The sequence below is a fragment of the Phyllobates terribilis genome, unplaced genomic scaffold, assembly GCF_046119375.1.
Source record: "Phyllobates terribilis strain yellow unplaced genomic scaffold, ASM4611937v1 Scaffold_259__1_contigs__length_2703414, whole genome shotgun sequence".
Classification (NCBI taxonomy): domain Eukaryota; kingdom Metazoa; phylum Chordata; class Amphibia; order Anura; family Dendrobatidae; genus Phyllobates; species Phyllobates terribilis.
This window is the reverse complement of record NW_027363019.1, coordinates 2,379,867-2,401,315: the sequence shown is the minus strand read 5'-3', so window position 1 is coordinate 2,401,315 and position 21,449 is coordinate 2,379,867. Positions and strand designations below refer to the sequence as shown.

The 21,449-nt window shown below is 49.4% G+C and overlaps 1 protein-coding gene across 2 annotated transcripts in view; it reads left to right on the top strand.

The window, feature by feature from the left end:
• The window catches only part of LOC141219268 (uncharacterized), a 100,725-nt gene that overhangs the window by 37,926 nt on the left and 41,350 nt on the right, over positions 1-21,449 (top strand). Inside the window, exons 2-4 of one of the 2 annotated variants that reach the window (XM_073666042.1) lie at positions 9,745-9,865; positions 19,862-19,959; positions 20,082-20,199. In XM_073666042.1, coding sequence (XP_073522143.1) covers positions 9,784-9,865; positions 19,862-19,959; positions 20,082-20,199 — 298 coding nt within the window. In that variant the 5' untranslated portion in view covers positions 9,745-9,783. Of the gene's footprint in view, positions 1-9,744; positions 9,866-19,861; positions 19,960-20,081; positions 20,200-21,449 lie in introns of those variants that run through there. The other variant, XM_073666043.1, reaches the window with a different exon arrangement.

The following is a 21,449-nucleotide window of genomic DNA, read 5'->3' as shown; positions in this document are numbered from 1 at the left end:
TGACTGTTGGGACATTATACAGGACGGCACTGGAGGATTCTGGGTAATGACCGGAGAAGTGACTGCTGGGACATTATACAGGACGGCACTGGAGGATTCTGGGTGATGAGCGCAGAGATGACTGCTGGGACATTATACAGAACGGCACTGGAGGATTCTGGGTGATGAGCGCAGAGGTGACTGCTGAGACATTATGCAGGAGAGCACTGGAGGATTCTGGGTGATGAGCGCAGAGGTGAATGCTGGGACATTATACAGGACGGCACTGGAGGATTCTGGGTGATGAGCGGAGAGGTGACTTCTGGGACATTATACAGGACGGCACTGGAGGATTCTGGGTGATGACCCGAGAGGTGACTGCTGGGACATTATACAGGACAGCACTGGAGGATTCTGGGTGATGACCGGAGAGGTGACTGCTGGGACATTATACAGGACGGCACTGGAGGATTCTGGGTGATGACCGGAGAGGTGACTGCTGGGACATTATACAGGACGGCACTGGAGGATTCTGGGTGATGACTGGAGAGGTGACTACAGGGACATTATACAGGACGGCACTGGAGGATTCTGGGTGATGACCGGAGAGGTGACTGCTGGGACATTATACAGGACGGCACTGGAGGATTCTGGGTGATGACCGGAGAGGTGACTGCTGGGACATTATACAGGACAGCACTGGAGGATTCTGGGTGATGACTGGAGAGGTGACTGCTGGGACATTATACAGGACGGCACTGTTGGATTCTGGGTTATGAGCGCAGAGGTGACTGCTGGGACATTATACAGGACAGCACTGGAGGATTCTGGGTGATGAGCGGAGAGGTGACTGCTGGGACATTATACAGGACGGCACTGGAGGATTCTGGGAGATGAGCGGAGAGGTGACTGCTGGGATATTATACAGGACGGCACTGGAGGATTCTGGGTGATGACCAGTGAGGTGACTGCTGGGACATTATACAGGACAGCAGTGGAGGATTCTGGGTGATGAGCGGAGAGGTGACTGCTGGGACATTATACAGGACAGCACTGGAGGATTCTGGGTGATGAGCGGAGAGGTGACTGCTGGGACATTATACAGGACTGCACTGGAGGATTCTGGGTGATGACCGGAGAGGTGACTGCTGGGACATTATACAGGACAGCACTGGAGGATTCTGGGTGATGAGCGGAGAGGTGACTGCTGGGACATTATACAGGACAGCACTGGAGGATTCTGGGTGATGACCGGAGAGGTGACTGCTGGGACATTATACAGGACAGCACTGGAGGATTCTGGGTGATGACCGGAGAGGTGACTGCTGGGAGATTATACAGGACAGCACTGGAGGATTCTGGGTGATGACCGGAGAGGTGACTGCTGGGACATTATACAGGACAGCACTGGAGGATTCTGGGTGATGACCGGAGAGGTGACTGCTGAGACATTATACAGGACAGCACTGGAGGATTCTGGGTGATGACCGGAGAGGTGACTGCAGGGACATTATACAGGACGGCACTGGAGGATTCTGGGTGATGACTGGAGAGGTGACTGCTGGGACATTATACAGGACAGCACTGGAGGATTCTGGGTGATGACCGGTGAGTTGACTGCTGGGACATTATACAGGACAGCATTGGAGGATTCTGGGTGATGACCGCAGAGGTGACTGCTGGGACATTATCCAGGACGCCACTGGAGGATTCTGGGTGATGGCCGCAGAGATGACTGCTGTGACATTATACAGGACGGCACTGGAGGATTCTGGGTGATGAGTGGAGAGGTGACTGCTGGGACATTATACAGGACAGCACTGGAGGATTCTGGGTGATGACCGGAGAGGTGACTGCTGGGACATTATACAGGACGGCACTGGAGGATTCTAGGTGATGACCGGAGAGGTGACTGCTGGGACATTATACAGGACGGCACTGGAGGATTCTGGGTGATGACCGGAGAGGTGACTGCTGGGAGATTATACTGGACAGCACTGGAGGATTCTGGGTGATGAGCGCAGAGGTGACTGCTGGGACATTATACAGGACGGCACTGGAGGATTCTGGGTGATGAGCGCAGAGGTGACTGCTGGGACATTATACAGGACGGCACTGGAGGATTCTGGGTAATGACGGGAGAGGTGACTGCTGGGACATTATACAGGACAGCACTGGAGGATTCTGGGTGATGAGCGGAGAGGTGACTGCTGAGACATTATACAGGACGGCACTGGAGGATTCTGGGTGATGACCGGAGAGGTGACTGCTGGGACTTTATACAGGACAGCACTGGAGGATTCTGGGTGATGACCGGAGAGGTGACTGCTGGGACATTATACAGGACAGCACTGGAGGATTCTGGGTGATGACCGGAGAGGTGACTGCTGGGACATTATACAGGACAGCACTGGAGGATTCTGGGTGATGAGTGGAGAGGTGACTGCTGGGACATTATACAGTACAGCACTGGAGGATTCTGGGTGATGACCGGAGAGGTGACTGCTGGGACATTATACAGGACGGCACTGGAGGATTCTAGGTGATGACCGGAGAGGTGACTGCTGGGACATTATACAGGACGGCACTGGAGGATTCTGGGTGATGACCGGAGAGGTGACTGCTGGGAGATTATACTGGACAGCACTGGAGGATTCTGGGTGATGAGCGCAGAGGTGACTGCTGGGACATTATACAGGACGGCACTGGAGGATTCTGGGTGATGAGCGCAGAGGTGACTGCTGGGACATTATACAGGACGGCACTGGAGGATTCTGGGTAATGACCGGAGAGGTGACTGCTGGGACATTATACAGAACGGCACTGGAGGATTCTGGGTGATGAGCGCAGAGGTGACTGCTGAGACATTATGCAGGAGAGCACTGGAGGATTCTGGGTGATGAGCGCAGAGGTGAATGCTGGGACATTATACAGGACGGCACTGGAGGATTCTGGGTGATGAGCGGAGAGGTGACTTCTGGGACATTATACAGGACGGCACTGGAGGATTCTGGGTTATGACCGGAGAGGTGACTGCTGGGACATTATACAGGACAGCACTGGAGGATTCTGGGTGATGACCGGAGAGGTGACTGCTGGGACATTATACAGGACGGCACTGGAGGATTCTGGGTGATGACCGGAGAGGTGACTGCTGGGACATTATACAGGACGGCACTGGAGGATTCTGGGTGATGACTGGAGAGGTGACTACAGGGACATTATACAGGACGGCACTGGAGGATTCTGGGTGATGACCGGAGAGGTGACTGCTGGGACATTATACAGGACGGCACTGGAGGATTCTGGGTGATGACCGGAGAGGTGACTGCTGGGACATTATACAGGACAGCACTGGAGGATTCTGGGTGATGACTGGAGAGGTGACTGCTGGGACATTATACAGGACGGCACTGTTGGATTCTGGGTTATGAGCGCAGAGGTGACTGCTGGGACATTATACAGGACAGCACTGGAGGATTCTGGGTGATGAGCGGAGAGGTGACTGCTGGGACATTATACAGGACGGCACTGGAGGATTCTGGGAGATGAGCGGAGAGGTGACTGCTGGGATATTATACAGGACGGCACTGGAGGATTCTGGGTGATGACCAGTGAGGTGACTGCTGGGACATTATACAGGACAGCAGTGGAGGATTCTGGGTGATGAGCGGAGAGGTGACTGCTGGGACATTATACAGGACAGCACTGGAGGATTCTGGGTGATGAGCGGAGAGGTGACTGCTGGGACATTATACAGGACTGCACTGGAGGATTCTGGGTGATGACCGGAGAGGTGACTGCTGGGACATTATACAGGACAGCACTGGAGGATTCTGGGTGATGAGCGGAGAGGTGACTGCTGGGACATTATACAGGACAGCACTGGAGGATTCTGGGTGATGACCGGAGAGGTGACTGCTGGGACATTATACAGGACAGCACTGGAGGATTCTGGGTGATGACCGGAGAGGTGACTGCTGGGAGATTATACAGGACAGCACTGGAGGATTCTGGGTGATGACCGGAGAGGTGACTGCTGGGACATTATACAGGACAGCACTGGAGGATTCTGGGTGATGAGCGCAGAGGTGACTGCTGGGACATTATACAGGACGGCACTGGAGGATTCTGGGTAATGACGGGAGAGGTGACTGCTGGGACATTATACAGGACAGCACTGGAGGATTCTGGGTGATGAGCGGAGAGGTGACTGCTGAGACATTATACAGGACGGCACTGGAGGATTCTGGGTGATGACCGGAGAGGTGACTGCTGGGACTTTATACAGGACAGCACTGGAGGATTCTGGGTGATGACCGGAGAGGTGACTGCTGGGACATTATACAGGACAGCACTGGAGGATTCTGGGTGATGACCGGAGAGGTGACTGCTGGGACATTATACAGGACAGCACTGGAGGATTCTGGGTGATGAGTGGAGAGGTGACTGCTGGGACATTATACAGGACAGCACTGGAGGATTCTGGGTGATGACCGGAGAGGTGACTGCTGGGACATTATACAGGACGGCACTGGAGGATTCTAGGTGATGACCGGAGAGGTGACTGCTGGGACATTATACAGGACGGCACTGGAGGATTCTGGGTGATGACCGGAGAGGTGACTGCTGGGAGATTATACTGGACAGCACTGGAGGATTCTGGGTGATGAGCGCAGAGGTGACTGCTGGGACATTATACAGGACGGCACTGGAGGATTCTGGGTGATGAGCGCAGAGGTGACTGCTGGGACATTATACAGGACGGCACTGGAGGATTCTGGGTAATGACCGGAGAGGTGACTGCTGGGACATTATACAGGACGGCACTGGAGGATTCTGGGTGATGAGCGCAGAGATGACTGCTGGGACATTATACAGAACGGCACTGGAGGATTCTGGGTGATGAGCGCAGAGGTGACTGCTGGGACATTATGCAGGACAGCACTGGAGGATTCTGGGTGATGAGCGCAGAGGTGAATGCTGGGACATTATACAGGACGGCACTGGAGGATTCTGGGTGATGAGCGGAGAGGTGACTTCTGGGACATTATACAGGACGGCACTGGAGGATTCTGGGTGATGACCGGAGAGGTGACTGCTGGGACATTATACAGGACGGCACTGGAGGATTCTGGGTGATGACCGGAGAGGTGACTGCTGGGACATTATACAGGACGGCACTGGAGGATTCTGGATGATGACCGGAGAGGTGACTGCTGGGACATTATACAGGACGGCACTGGAGGATTCTGGGTGATGACCGGAGAGGTGACTGCTGGGACATTATACAGGACAGCACTGGAGGATTCTGGGTGATGACTGGAGAGGTGACGGCTGGGACATTATACAGGACGGCACTGTTGGATTCTGGGTTATGAGCGCAGAGGTGACTGCTGGGACATTATACAGGACAGCACTGGAGGATTCTGGGTGATGAGCGGAGAGGTGACTGCTGGGACATTATACAGGACGGCACTGGAGGATTCTGGGAGATGAGCGGAGAGGTGACTGCTGGGATATTATACAGGACAGCACTGGAGGATTCTGGGTGATGACCAGTGAGGTGACTGCTGGGACATTATACAGGACAGCAGTGGAGGATTCTGGGTGATGAGCGGAGAGGTGACTGCTGGGACATTATACAGGACAGCACTGGAGGATTCTGGGTGATGAGTGGAGAGGTGACTGCTGGGACATTATACAGGACTGCACTGGAGGATTCTGGGTGATGACCGGAGAGGTGACTGCTGGGACATTATACAGGACAGCACTGGAGGATTCTGGGTGATGAGCGGAGAGGTGACTGCTGGGACATTATACAGGACAGCACTGGAGGATTCTGGGTGATGACCGGAGAGGTGACTGCTGGGACATTATACAGGACAGCACTGGAGGATTCTGGGTGATGACGGGAGAGGTGACTGCTGGGAGATTATACAGGACAGCACTGGAGGATTCTGGGTGATGACCGGAGAGGTGACTGCTGAGACATTATACAGGACAGCACTGGAGGATTCTGGGTGAAGACCGGAGAGGTGACTGCTGGGACATTATACAGGACAGCACTGGAAGATTCTGGGTGATGACCGGAGAGGTGACTGCTGAGACATTATACAGGACAGCACTGGAGGATTCTGGGTGATGACCGGAGAGGTGACTGCTGGGATGTTATACAGGACAGAACTGGAGGATTCTGGATGATGACCGGAGAGGTGACTGCTGGGACATTATACAGGACGGCACTGGAGGATTCTGGATGATGACCGGAGAGGTGACTGCTGGGACATTATACAGGACGGCACTGGAGTATTCTGGGTGATGACCGGAGAGGTGACTGCTGGGACATTATACAGGACGGCACTGGAGGATTCTGGGTGATGACCGGAGAGGTGACTGCAGGGAGATTATACAGGACGGCACTGGAGGATTCTGGGTGATGACCGGAGAGGTGACTGCTGGGACATTATACAGGACAGCACTGGAGGATTCTGGGTGATGACCAGAGAGTTGACTGCTGGGACATTATACAGGACAGCATTGGAGGATTCTGGGTGATGACCGCAGAGGTGACTGCTGGGACATTATCCAGGACGCCACTGGAGGATTCTGGGTGATGACCGCAGAGATGACTGCTGTGACATTATACAGGACGGCACTGGAGGATTCTGGGTGATGAGTGGAGAGGTGACTGCTGGGACATTATACAGGACAGCACTGGAGGATTCTGGGTGATGACCGGAGAGGTGACTGCTGGGACATTATACAGGACGGCACTGGAGGATTCTAGGTGATGACCGGAGAGGTGACTGCTGGGACATTATACAGGACGGCACTGGATGATTCTGGGTGATGACCGGAGAGGTGACTGCTGGGAGATTATACTGGACAGCACTGGAGGATTCTGGGTGATGAGCGCAGAGGTGACTGCTGGGACATTATACAGGACGGCACTGGAGGATTCTGGGTGATGAGCGCAGAGGTGACTGCTGGGACATTATACAGGACGGCACTGGAGGATTCTGGGTGATGAGCGCAGAGATGACTGCTGGGACATTATACAGAGCAGCACTGGAGGATTCTGGGTGATGACCGGAGAGGTGACTGCTGGGACATTATACAGTACCGCACTGGAGGATTCTGGGTGATGACCAGAGAGGTGACTGCTGGGACATTATACAGGACAGCACTGGAGGATTCTGGGTGATGAGCGGAGAGGTGACTGCTGAGACATTATACAGGACGGCACTGGAGGATTCTGGGTGATGACTGGAGAGGTGACTGCTGGGACTTTATACAGGACAGCACTGGAGGATTCTGGGTGATGACCGGAGAGGTGACTGCTGGAACTTTATACAGGACAGCACTGGAGGATTCTGGGTGATGACCGGAGAGGTGACTGCTGGGACATTATACAGGAGAGCACTGGAGGATTCTGGGTGATGAGCGGAGAGGTGACTGCTGGGACATTATACAGGACAGCACTGGAGGATTCTGTGTGATGACCGGAGAGGTGACTGCTGGGAGATTATACAGGACAGCACTGGAGGATTCTGGGTGATGACCGGAGAGGTGACTGCTGGGACATTATACAGGACAGCACTGGAGGATTCTGGGTGATGACCGGAGAGGTGACTGCTCGGACATTATACAGGACAGCACTGGAGGATTCTGGGTGATGAGCGGAGAGGTGACTGCTGGGACATTATACAGGACGGCACTGGAGGATTCTGTGTGATGACCGGAGAGGTGACTGCTGGGACATTATACAGAACGGCACTGGAGGATTCTGGGTGATGACCGGAGAGTTGACTGCTGGGACATTATACAGGACAGCACTGGAGGATTCTGGGTGATGACCGCAGAGGTGACTGCTGGGACATTATCCAGGATGCCACTGGAGGATTCTGGGTGATGACCGCAGAGATGACTGCTGTGACATTATACAGGACAGCACTGGAGGATTCTGGGTGATGAGTGGAGAGGTGACTGCTGGGACATTATACAGGACAGCACTGGAGGATTCTGGGTGATGACCGGAGAGTTGACTGCTGGGACATTATACAGGACGGCACTGGAGGATTCTAGGTGATGACCGGAGAGGTGACTGCTGGGACATTATACAGGACGGCACTGGAGGATTCTGGGTGATGACCGGAGAGGTGACTGCTGGGAGATTATACTGGACAGCACTGGAGGATTCTGGGTGATGAGCGCAGAGGTGACTGCTGGGACATTATACAGGACGGCACTGGAGGATTCTGGGTGATGAGCGCAGAGGTGACTGCTGGGACATTATACAGGACGGCACTGGAGGATTCTGGGTAATGACCGGAGAGGTGACTGCTGGGACATTATACAGGACGGCACTGGAGGATTCTGGGTGATGAGCGCAGAGATGACTGCTGGTACATTATACAGAACGGCACTGGAGGATTCTGGGTGATGAGCGCAGAGGTTACTGCTGGGACATTATGCAGGACAGCACTGGAGGATTCTGGGTGATGAGCGCAGAGGTGAATGCTGGGACATTATACAGGACGGCACTGGAGGATTCTGGGTGATGAGCGGAGAGGTGACTTCTGGGACATTATACAGGACGGCACTGGAGGATTCTGGGTGATGACCGGAGAGGTGACTGCTGGGACATTATACAGGACAGCACTGGAGGATTCTGGGTGATGACCGGAGAGGTGACTGCTGGGACATTATACAGGACGGCACTGGAGGATTCTGGGTGATGACCGGAGAGGTGACTGCTGGGACATTATACAGGACGGCACTGGAGGATTCTGGGTGATGACTGGAGAGGTGACTACAGGGACATTATACAGGACGGCACTGGAGGATTCTGGGTGATGACCGGAGAGGTGACTGCTGGGACATTATACAGGACGTCACTGGAGGATTCTGGGTGATGACCGGAGAGGTGACTGCTGGGACATTATACAGGACAGCACTGGAGGATTCTGGGTGATGACTGGAGAGGTGACTGCTGGGACATTATACAGGACGGCACTGTTGGATTCTGGGTTATGAGCGCAGAGGTGACTGCTGGGACATTATACAGGACAGCACTGGAGGATTCTGGGTGATGAGCGGAGAGGTGACTGCTGGGACATTATACAGGACGGCACTGGAGGATTCTGGGAGGTGAGCGGAGAGGTGACTGCTGGGATATTATACGGGACGGCACTGGAGGATTCTGGGTGATGACCAGTGAGGTGACTGCTGGGACATTATACAGGACAGCAGTGGAGGATTCTGGGTGATGAGCGGAGAGGTGACTGCTGGGACATTATACAGGACAGCACTGGAGGATTCTGGGTGATGAGCGGAGAGGTGACTGCTGGGACATTATACAGGACTGCACTGGAGGATTCTGGGTGATGACCGGAGAGGTGACTGCTGGGACATTATACAGGACAGCACTGGAGGATTCTGGGTGATGAGCGGAGAGGTGACTGCTGGGACATTATACAGGACAGCACTGGAGGATTCTGGGTGATGACCGGAGAGGTGACTGCTGGGACATTATACAGGACAGCACTGGAGGATTCTGGGTGATGACCGCAGAGGTGACTGCTGGGACATTATACAGGACTGCACTGGAGGATTCTGGGTGATGACCGGAGAGGTGACTGCTGGGACATTATACAGGACAGCACTGGAGGATTCTGGGTGATGAGCGGAGAGGTGACTGCTGGGACATTATACAGGACAGCACTGGAGGATTCTGGGTGATGGCGGTGTCGTTGTTGTCAGGTTCCTTTAAGGTGTCAGGACGTCGCTGTCTATCTCTCCATGGAGGAGTGGGAGTATCTAGAAGGACACCAGGATCGGTACCAGGAGGTGATGATGGAGGAGCTCCGGCCTCTTACACCAGGTTCGCTGTAGATGACGTGTAATGATGAATCTCCCATTTTCGGCTTTTCTCCTCTTTTTTGCCTTGTACATGTGACTCTTGTGCTGCTGTTCTCGCTCCCTCCCTGTCTCGTCTTCTCCGCTCCCCTCCCCCATCGCTCACACAGGAGAGTGATTGTCAGCAGCTTTTGATTTTAGATTCTGTGGATAAATCAGCAGATTTCCGATTGTGTTTGGAGGACAATGAAGCCTCATAAGGCGACAGCAGAAGAAACATTAGGAAGATTCATCGCTTCATGACATCAGTAATCAGTAATGAGGGCTATGAATGGTCGTTCCTCCTGAGCTTTTTGGGGTCTCAGGACTCGTTCTGGTGACTGATGGGGTCCTCTGTCCCCTGATCCGACGTCCCACACTGGGCGATTACTCCGGTGATGTCCCCCCCGGTATCAGTATGGTACAATATAAGGGAGGGCCCTGCTCACAGTCTACATGTTAGAGGGGAATAGAAGGAGTTTCGTATCGGAGACGACCAGAATAAGATGTTACACGTCTCTGAGGTCTCAGATTTGTAGTGATTTACATTTATTGTGTATTGTTCCTTACAGGGAACCTGTCTGGTTGGATATCGCCAGTAACATGCACATATGGGGTTAATCTGCTGGTTAATAGCATGAGGGAGGTGCCCGGCCGCTGTACTGAGTGTGCGGCACCCGGAAGCCGCCGGCTTTCAGTCATGCAGGCACCAACGCAGATACAGTCACCGTACGCAGCACTGAGCGGCGTCTGTAACTGCGCCCGGGACTGAGACTGACAGCCGGCTCAGCAGTGCATCAGTACAGAGCGACCGTCACTCAGTGTCGGGGCGCAGTTACAGCTGTCGCCCACAGTGCTGCCAGTGGTGACTGTAGCTACACCTTCTTGATTCCTTGGGATTACATCAGGCCTATGCATTTTTTGTGAGGGTGGTAGTAGTGGCGAGGGACTGTTGTGTTCCTACACCCTGGCTCCCTGACAAAGACAAATGTCCCCATTCTCCTGTGCTGTGCGTGTGGTGCAGAACACTCACGTTTTGGTCGCAGATCTCTGCCGTCTTCGGTTTTTCCACTTCAGTAACCGCCGCACACACGATAGGGGACTTCCACTCCGTTTTATAAAAAAGAACTTTACTTAACAGTCCAACTTCACCATGAGGGAACACGCAGTATTGGGCGCATCCTTTTCCAGGTGCACAGTTCATTGCACAGCATATGTTAATATTCACCGTCTGTTTCTCCTGAGATGTCCCTTCCATAGTCGACCTCTTTGGCCTCTGAGACCCTCGCAGTTTTTAGAGTCCCGTTCCATTTCCTCTGTACTATTTCCCGTCTGACTTCCCCTTCTGGGAAGATTTTGAGACAAGTTACTCTGCTGACTCCTGTGGACCGTAGGCCCCGAACATTAAGGGAAAGTGGTTTTAGAGTTCCTGACTAACGTTCCTCTGCTGCTGGTCGGACCGGGTTTCTGTGCCCCCTGGACCTCCAGCTACTGCTCTGTCACATCCCTCCCTCAGAACTAACTGACAGGAAAAACCGTTGCTCCGCCCTGGCCTAATCTCCTCCCCTTTTGACTGGGCCAATCACCAATCCTCCTTCGGTTGCTGGGCAGACTTCCCCGTTACTCCCCTGCTGCAGTCACTAAACCTCCTGGTAACTACCCCGGCTCCTCCTGCTCTGCAGCTATTGCTAAACACAGTAACTGTTTCTATCCTAAACTATTGCGTTCACCCCTACACTGTACCCAATTCCTAATAATAATAATACGTTTCATTTATATAGCGCCAACATATTCCGCAGCACTTTACAATTAAGCGGGGACATGTACAGACAATAAATTCAATACAAGGTAAGGTTGTTTAAACAGTTACATTAGGAGCGAGGGTCCGGCCGCTCACACGCTTACATTCTACAAGGGAATGGGGGGACACAGTAGGTGCAAAGTGCTTGTTATTTCAGGTCTGACAATTATAATAAATAGGGATTTTCATATAAAGCTGCATGATCCGGTCATCAGCCCGTATGTATAAGTGCAATAATCAAGTATCGAGTGCAGTTATCTTGTGCATGGAGGGTGTGGAGACAGATGAATAGTAGGGAACAGATTCTGAATAATATTTAGAAGGAGGGAACAGGGGAAAGTTGGTTTACTGAGTAGTTGAGGTGGTCGGCTTGTTTAAAGAGATGGGTTTTTAAAGCGCGCTTGAACACATGGGGGCTAAGCATCAGTCGGATCGTTTGGGGCAGAGCATTCCAGAGAACTGGCGCAGCACGAGAGAAGTCTTGGAGACGGAGGTGCGAGGTTCAGATTATGAGGGATGTTAGTCTTAGGTCATTTGTAGAACGGAGGGCACGTGTAGGGCGATAGAGATGAGAGAGGAGATATAAGGCGGTGCAGAACTGTGGAGAGCTTTGTGGGTGAGAGCGATGAGTTTATATTGGACCCTGTAGCGAATGGGCAACCAGTGTAATGACTGGCACAAGGTGGAGGCATCGGTGAAGCGGCTGGACAGAAATACGACCCTGGCTGCCGCATTCAGGACAGATTGGAGAGGAGAAAGTTTGGTAAGAGGGAGACCGATCAGAAGAGAGTTGCAGTAGTCCAGACGAGAGTAAATAAGAGCGACAGTAAGAGTTTTAGCAGTTTCAAAGGTGAGAAAAGGTCGGATTCTGGAGATGTTTTTAAGATGCATGTGACAAGAGCGGGTGAGTGATCGGATATAGGGAGTAAAGGAAATGTTATTGTCGAATATGACCCCAAGGCAGCGGGCGTGCTGCTGGGAGTTATGGTTGAACCATCCAAGGTAATTTCGATGTTAGGTAGAGTTGGGTTAGTAGAGGGGAGAAACACAAGAAGTTCAGTTTTAGAGAGATTCAGTTTAAGATAGAGGGAGGACATGATGTTAGAGACAGCGGACAGATAATCCTTGGTATTTTGTATTAGGGTAGGGGTGATGTCAGGTGAAGAAGTGTATAGTTGGGTGTCGTCAGCATAGAGATAATACTGAAACCCAAATCTGCTGATTGTTTGTCCAATACGGGCAGTGTATAGAGAGAAGAGGAGGGGGCCTAGGACTGAGCCCTGCGGGACCTCGATAGTAAGGGGACGAGGAGAGGAAGAGGAGCCGGCAAAAGATACAGTGAAGGAGCGGTCAGAGAGGTAGGAGGAGAACCAAGAGAGAACGGTTTCCTTGAGGCCTATAGAGTGGAGCACAGTGAGGAGGAGCTGGTGATCCACAGTGTCAAATGCAGCCGAGAGATCCAGGAGAATCAGCAGGGAGCAGTGACCTTTGGATTTAGCTGTTAGTAGATCATTAGAGACTTTAGTGAGGGCAGTTTCAGTAGAGTGTAAGGAGCGGAAACCAGATTGTAGAGGGTCAAGAAGAGAGTTATCTGAGAGAGAGCGGATTAGACGGGAGTGGACCAAGCATTCCAGGAGTTTAGAGATGTAAGGAAGGTTAGAGACAGGTCTGTAGTTAGCAGTGCAGTTCTGGTCCAGGGATGGCTTTTTAAGTAAAGGGGTTATGATGGCATGTTTAAATGAGGAGGGAAAGATACCTGAAGAAAGAGAGAGGTTAAATATTTTAGTCAGGTGAGTGGTGACCACCGGTGAGAGAGACTGCAGGAGATGTGAAGGAATGGGGTCACTGTTGCAGGTTGTAGGTCGAGGAGAAGCGAGGAGCTGGGTAACTTCTTCTTCTCTAACAGGCTCAAAGATGGCTAGTGAGCTTGAAGTGCGGCAGGGAAGGGGATCCAGGCACTGAGGAGATTGGGCTGAGATGTCCTGATGGATGTGGTTGATTTTTTTCTAGGAAATAAGTGGCCAGATCCTCTCTGCTGAGGTTGGTGGTGGGGTCCTGTGCATTAGGGTTTCAGGAGGGAGTTTAAGGTTTCAAAAAGTCGTTTTGGATTGTTGGACAGTAAAGTGATGAGGGTGGTGAAGTAGGATTGTTTGGCCAGATAAAGGGCAGAGTTATAGGTTTTGAGCATGAATTTATAGTGGATGAAGTCCTCTGCTAAAAGAGATTTTCTCCACTGCCGCTCAGCACACCTTGAGCAACGCTGAAGAAAACGTGTTTGCATTGTGTGCCAGGGCTGCCGTTGTCTCTGTCGGGTCTTTCTGCGTATAGAAGGTGCTGCTTCATCTAGGGCGCTCTTCACTGTATTATTGTAGTGTGACAATGCTAAGTCTGGACAGGAGAAGGAGGGAGGAGATGGGGGCTGAAGACGTGTGGAGATTGTCCATAAGCTGCTGGGTATTAATGGCACGTGTTTTCCTATAAGTGTGGTAAGTGGGGGTGTCCCGGGTGAGGAGACAGTTCTTGACAGAGAAGGAAAGAAGGTTGTGGTCCGAGAGCAGGAGAGGGGAGTTAGTAAAGTCATGCAGCAAGCATAGACGGGAGAAAACCAGGTCCAGAGTATTCCCGTCTTTTTGTGTAGGAGAGTTAGTAACCTGTGAGAGACGGAATGAGGAGGTTAGAGAAAGTAGATGAGAGGCAGATTGGGAGAGGAGATCATTGATGGGGATGTTAAAGTCTCCCATGATGAGGGTGGGGATGTCACAGGATAGAAAGTGAGGAAGCCAGGTGGCAAAGTGATCCAGGAACTGGCGGGAGGGGCCTGGAGGGCGATACACAACCACCACTCACAGGGAGAAGGGTTTGAAGAGTCTGATGGTGTGGACTTCAAAGGAAGGAAACATAAGTGAGAGAACCGGGGTGGGGGGTGACCTGAAAAGCACATTGTGGTGAAAGGAGCAAACCAACACCTCCACCCTGTCTATTCTCAAGTCTGGCCGTATGTGAAAATTTCAGCCCACCAAATAAGAGAGCAGCAGCTGCGGTGGTGTCTGAATGCTGGGTCCAGATTTTTGTAATAGCCAGAAAGTGAAGGGAATTGCTGAGGAAAAAATTATGAATGTAAGTTAGTTTGTTACACACAGACCATCCGTTCCAGAGAGCACAATGAAAGCAATAGGAGAGGGCAAGCACTGAATGTTACTAAGATTAGCAGGGTTTCTATATGCAGCTGGAGGAGAGTATATGCTAGTGCAGGGAGGCCCAGGGTTGGGGGAGATGTCGCCAGCGACTAGGAGGAGAAAAAAGAGAAAGTGCAGGTGGTGCAATGATTTGTATGAATGTTTTGAGTGCTGTATGGAGGTAGTGGATGGTTTGGAGTCGGTGAGAAATGTCAGTAGAGCCTCAGAGTTATACATGAGAGAGGGGAGAAGGGAGGGGTGGATATGGAGAGAGTGCATAGATTGTGTTAAAGGGCGGGCGAGATGTGAGAAAGCAGAAGTTAAAACAAGTAAGAGGCAGATTGCTATGACTAATGCATAATGCAATACAACTGACTAAGAAGTAGCATGTTTGTATGAATATCTTATGCACCTTACCTGTCTCCTGCCATTGTATAACTGCTTATTAAAAGCACTTTAAGCTATTGCCCTTAGTCTGTTGCACGCGTGACCCAACATGCGTGCTATCCTGAGCCAGAGCTGAATGTATATGAATTGAAATGTCTGCTAACATGCTGCACCTAATCTAATACTCTACCTATATATACTGACCCTATAACTAACACATCAGACATTAGGTCACATACATACTCATATATAAACACAGGGTACAACAATATGTGCAGAAAGAGGGAAGAGGCGCATGACCGTCCTGGTCACCCTCTTACACATTTCCTCCCCCCGTGATATTAATATCTCACTCCTCTGCTACGTGTTATCTCTTCTGAAATCTGCATTGTATCTCCATGTTACTTGCAATGCTCTGCAGCTAATCACTGGTATATACACTGCTCAAAAAAATAAAGGGAACACTTAAACAACAGAATATAACTCCAAGTAAATCAAAATTCTGTAAAATCAAAATGTCCGCTTAGGAAGCAACACTGATTGACAATCAATTTCACATGCTGTTGTGCAAATGGAATAGACAATAGATGGAAATTATTGTCAATTATCAAGACACCCTCAATAAAGGAGTGGTTCTGCAGGTGGGGACCACAGACCACATCTCAGTACCAATGCTTTCTGGCTGATGTTTTGGTCACTTTTGAACGTGTAAACCTGCCACCGTTTCACTCGGGTGCGCCAGTTACGTTGCCTTCACAAACCTTTGTTGCGCCTTCACCCAGGCTTGCATTGTACAGCGCCTCCTGTTCTGCAGCTTAGCAAACAAACCACTGACTCACCCAAACCTTTGCTGAAGGTTTGCTAATGGATTCTGTGGCCATGAGCCACTTGTAAGACTCGGCAGGAGGGAGTGGACCGCCCCACTGCCCCCCTGCAGATCACTCCCAAAATAAAAGCCCACGCTGGGTTTTCTTGAATCCAACTTGGTCAAATAGTTTGACCAAGTCCAAACTTTCCTTTTATTTTGCTCTGCAGCCACAGGTGTTTCTGTGACTCCAGTGCACTCCAGCGGGTTCAATGTGTCTCTATGAGCATCCTGGGGGATACATACCCTTCCCCGCATATAATTCGCCTCACTGCCTCACGACTGTAATACAGGGATAAAAACCTGTGATCCCAATGTATTACCTGTGACAATACAGCTTTTCTTCTTAGTTATTCCAGACGATTAGATTTGTTAAATCAAGAGAAATGGCATTTATAGAAGGGCCGGATGATTGTCTCACAGTGAATGTCATTGTAGGTTAAAATAATTGAAAAAGAATGTAGAACTTGTGGAGACCGGTTGGACTTGATGGACCTGAGTCTTATTTAAACCTATATAACTATGTATTCATGGGGTTAATCGTAAAGGTCAGAGTTTAAGCACCGATCGCTGCCGTTACAGGTAGATGCTGGATATTGGGAAGGGACTAAATACTTTATAGGAAAATGTATATTTTATTAGAACAGATGTTTTTCAGTCATCCCATCTGAAAATAACTATAAAGTGAAGACCCCGATGGGCTCATACTGGGACCCCCTCACATAGACTCCTCGGGTGCTATTATTTTCAACAATAAAGAGGTTAAATAGCCGGAGGTTTACTTATTTCTAGTTCTCAGAAGGAAAAAAAATCCTCAGACGACCCCCCATGGGGAATCGGCATGTGTCCCTTATTCATTATCCTGTGACTATGACATAAATCTGTGTTGGGAGTCCTCCTATAATCCATGTGGTGACGGCTCGGAGGACTTGCTTCTCCCGCTGCTCAGTGACTGGGCTTCTGTGCACTGCTGATCACCATTATTGGCATCCCTTCATTTTGTTCATGGCCTGTACAATATCTTCAGAAATAATGAAAGTTACAGTATATCCTTAGGATTTTTTTAATTGGTGGTCCAAAGTAATACAACAATAGAACATTGTTTAACCTCCTTGTGGCAATTTCAAAGAAGAAACCGAATAAACAGCATGTGCAGCAATAAAGGCCCCCCTAAACCCCTAATTAATACTTGGCAGAAAAACAAGAACCTCCTCCAGCGGTAGCCAAAAATATAAAAAGCGAAGTTTATTGATCACATTAGAAACTGTAGTAGCAAGTCACCAAAAGAGATCCATAGATATTCTATTCTATTTTCTTCTGTTTGTCTCCACGTCCAAGACTGGGACGGCTACGCGCGCTGCCTTACAGATGAAGACTGCTAATCAACGTTGGGTGAGCGGACTATTCCTTTACCCCATTCCCCTCTGTTCTTCAAGTAATTAATACTTGGTTGCCCACCCTTTGGCATTGCTGACAGCCTCCACACATTTCTTGTAGCCATCTATAAGCTTCTTGCTCTTCTCAGCTGGGATTTTCTCCCGCTCTTCCTTTGCAGTTTGTTCGAGCTCTTGAATGTTTGCAGGTTCTTTTTCCCAATGGCAGATTTCAGCTCACCCCAAAGATTTTCAGTGGGATTGAGGTCTGGACTCATTGCTGGCCATTATAAAACAGTCCATGTTTTTCTTTTTCAACCATTCCTGTGTACTTTTGGATGTGTGCTTTGGGTCATTGTCTTGCTGGAGGACCCATGATCTTTGACTCAAACTACATTTTCTTTCACTGGGTAGGACATTTCGCGTTGTGGATACTCCACCATGCTTAAGTGTTGGTAAGGTTTTCTTTCCTTATATAACCTTCATTGCGTCGTCTGTAAACAAACTGTTGCTTTGCATTGCCAAAAAGCTCTATTTTTGTTTTATCTGTCCACAGATCATTTTCCCAGAAGGATTGAGGCTTGTCAAGGTACTCTTTGGCAAAGATCAGTCGTTCCTTTTTATGTCTTTTATTTAGCAATGGTTTCTTCCTTGGCCTTCGCCAATAAAGCTCTGCTTGGTTTAGTGTGCGGCGTATGGTACTTGTTGAAACCATGATCCCAGACTATTCCAAGTTGGCCTTCAGGTCTTTGGATGTTTGACGTGATGTTTTTTTTCCACTATTTCCACCAATCTTCGAAGACCTCTTTTGCCAATTTTCCTCTTTCCAGGGAGGTTCTTGACTGTTCCATGCTTGGCAAACTTATTAATGACATTGCGCACTGTTGAAACTGGGATACCAAGGTTTTTGGAGATGGCCTTCTACCCTTTGGAAGTCTTGTGTTTGCTAATAGCAGTTCTGATGTCCTCAGGCAGCTCCTTTGTCTAATCCATTGTGACAAAGGAACGGGGCCTACCATGTGGCTTTTTAAAACACTGAAGTCATCATTCATTGGCTAATTCTTGTCACATGGGCACTGACAATCACAGGAGAATCTCTTTTGTGATTTACCACAGGCGAGTCAAAATGTGTTTCCATACTAAATTAAGGTAAAGGTGGAAATACCAGTGACACAGAAAGCTTTAGATTTTTCTATTTTTCCCTCCCATTGTTTTTTGTTTTAAATTATCATTTGCTCTTTTGTATTTAACATGAGTCTCTATACAAAAAAACTGTTTCACTTTATTAATTTTTTTCAGGAGATATTCCACATTATGTACTTAAAGCGCACCTGTCAGCAGGATTGTGCTTAGTAAACTGCATAGACTGTCAGGTAGGCGACATTACACTGATTAAAATGATACCTTTTTTGATGAAATCTGTCCTGTGGTTCTTGTGTAATCTTTACTTTCAGTTTGGAGATAATGATATGCCCGTGCTCCAGGGCGACCTGTGGGGGGCGCTCTATCTGGTGCTCTGATTGCATATTCACCTGTATGCTCTTATGGCAGCTCACTGTGCCTTCACTGACCTGCCTCCTATTTTACCTAGCCACGCACTACTAGATGCATTATGTAAAATAGGAGGCAGGTCAGTGAACGATAAGTGAGCTGTCATAAGAGCATACAGATGAATATGTCAGCAGAAACCCAGATAGAGCGCCCCCCATAGGCTGCCCCGGAGCACGAGCATATCATTATTTCCAAACTGAAAGTAAAGATTACACAAGAACCAAAAGACGGATTTCATCAACCAAGATATCCGCTGTCTAGCACTGTGAAAATGGTGGAGGCCCACAAAGCAGGAGAAGGCTATGAGCAAAGCGTTTTCAAGTTGCCCTTTCCTCGGTTCAAAATGTAATAAAGAAATGGCAGTTAACAGAAACAGAGGAGGTCAAGATAAGGTCTGGAAGACCAAGCAAATTTTCAGTAGGATTGCTAGGGAGGAAAATCAGAACCCCCGCCTGACTGCAAAAGACCTTCAGAAAGATTTAGCAGACTCTGGAGTTGTGGTACATTATTATACTCTTAGAGACACCTGCACAAATATGGCCTTCATGGAAGAGTCATCAGAAGAAAACCTCTCCTGCGACCTCACCATGAAATTCAGCGTCAGAAGTATGCAAAAGTACATCTAAGAAGGTCTGATGCATTTTGGAAAATATATATAATTTATTATTTATTGTTTTGCCTAAAATACAAAGGAAATGTCATCTTTAACTTTAGGCCGTTTAGAGATTATTTCATCTTCAACTTAACTGTTCACAATAACAGTAATTTTGACCATTGGTGCCCAAACTTTTACATGTCACTGTATTCTGTCACTATGTGTCTCCTACAGATGGACTCGTGGAAAGAAATCCACCAGAGAGATGTCCCCGTCCTCTGTATCCCCAGGACTGTCCAGAGGAGAATCACAACATCCCGGAGAGTCATCAGGTAGACGGTGCTGAGCCCTGTACTGGATCTGTATATGGGGGGACATTTCTGATCGAGGTTATAGATGTCACAGATTTTGGTGGTTTCTTGTATTGTGCTGACTGTTACATCTGATATATCAGGAGGAAGATCCGACTAAGAATAAAGTGAAGGACGAGACAGAAGAAGAAGCGATGACGAGGGGGGATCAGCCGTGTGTGAGTGACGGGAAGGAGGAGATTCCTGTAGATGTTTCCACAGGTGTGTAATAATGACCGGCGTGTGATGGTGATGACCAGCGTGTGATGATGATGATTGGCATGTTACTATGATGATTGGCATGTGACTATGATTAGCGGCGTGTGATGATGATGACTGGCGTGTGATGATGATGATTGGCAATTGGCATGTGACTATGATTAGCGGCGTGTGATGATGATGACCGGCGTATGACGATGATGATTGGCATGTGACTATGATTAGCGGCGCCTGACGATGACCGGCGTGTGATATTGTATGAAGTCTCCGGTGCAGTGAAGCTTTATCCGCTGTTCACATCACAGCAGAAGCGTCCGGTGATGGAGCGGCTGCTCTTGTACAGAGTCCGGTTGCGCACCGATGAATAACTGGGCCGCCTTCACACCTCTTCTTAATGATTTAATAAGCACATTTTTAATTTTCCTAATTGTGTTTTTTAATAAAAAATATGCAAATTTATTAAAAAAGAAAAACTGAAATCTCACATGGTCATAAGTCTTCAGACCCTTTGCTCAGTATTGAGTAGATGCACCTTTTGAGCTAGTAGAGCCATGAGTCTTCTTGGGAATGATGCAACAAGTTTTTCACACCTGGATTTGGGGATCCTCGGCCATTCTTCCTTGCAGATCCTCTCCAGTTCCGTCAGGTTGGATGGTGAACGTTGGTGGACAGCCATTTTCAGGTCTCTCCAGAGATGCTCAATTGGGTTTAGGTCAGGGCTCTGGTTGGGCCAGTCAAGAATGGTCACAGAGTTGTTCTGAAGCTACTCCTTTGTCATTTTAGCTGTGTGCTTAGGGTCGTTGTCTTGTTGGAAGATGAACCTTCGGCCAAGTCTGAGGTCCAGAGCACTCTGGAAGAGGTTTTCATCCAGGATATCTCTGTACTTGGCTGTATTCATGTTTCCTTCAATTGCAACTAGTCATCCTGTCCCTGCAGCTGAAAAATACCCCCATAGCATGATGCTGCCGCCACCATGTTTCACTGTAGGGATTGTATTGGGCAGGTCATGAGCAGTGCCAGGTTTTCTCCACACATACCGCTTAGAATTATCACCAAAAAGTTCTATCTTCGTCTCATCAGACCAGAGAATCTTATTTCTCACAGTCTGTGAGTCCTTCATGTGTTTTTGAGCAAACTCTATGCAGGCTTTCATGTGTCTTGCATTGAGGAGAGGCTTCCATCTGGCCACTCTGCCATAAAGGCCCGACTGTTGGAGAGCTCCAGTGATCGTTGACTTTGTGGAGCTTTCTCCA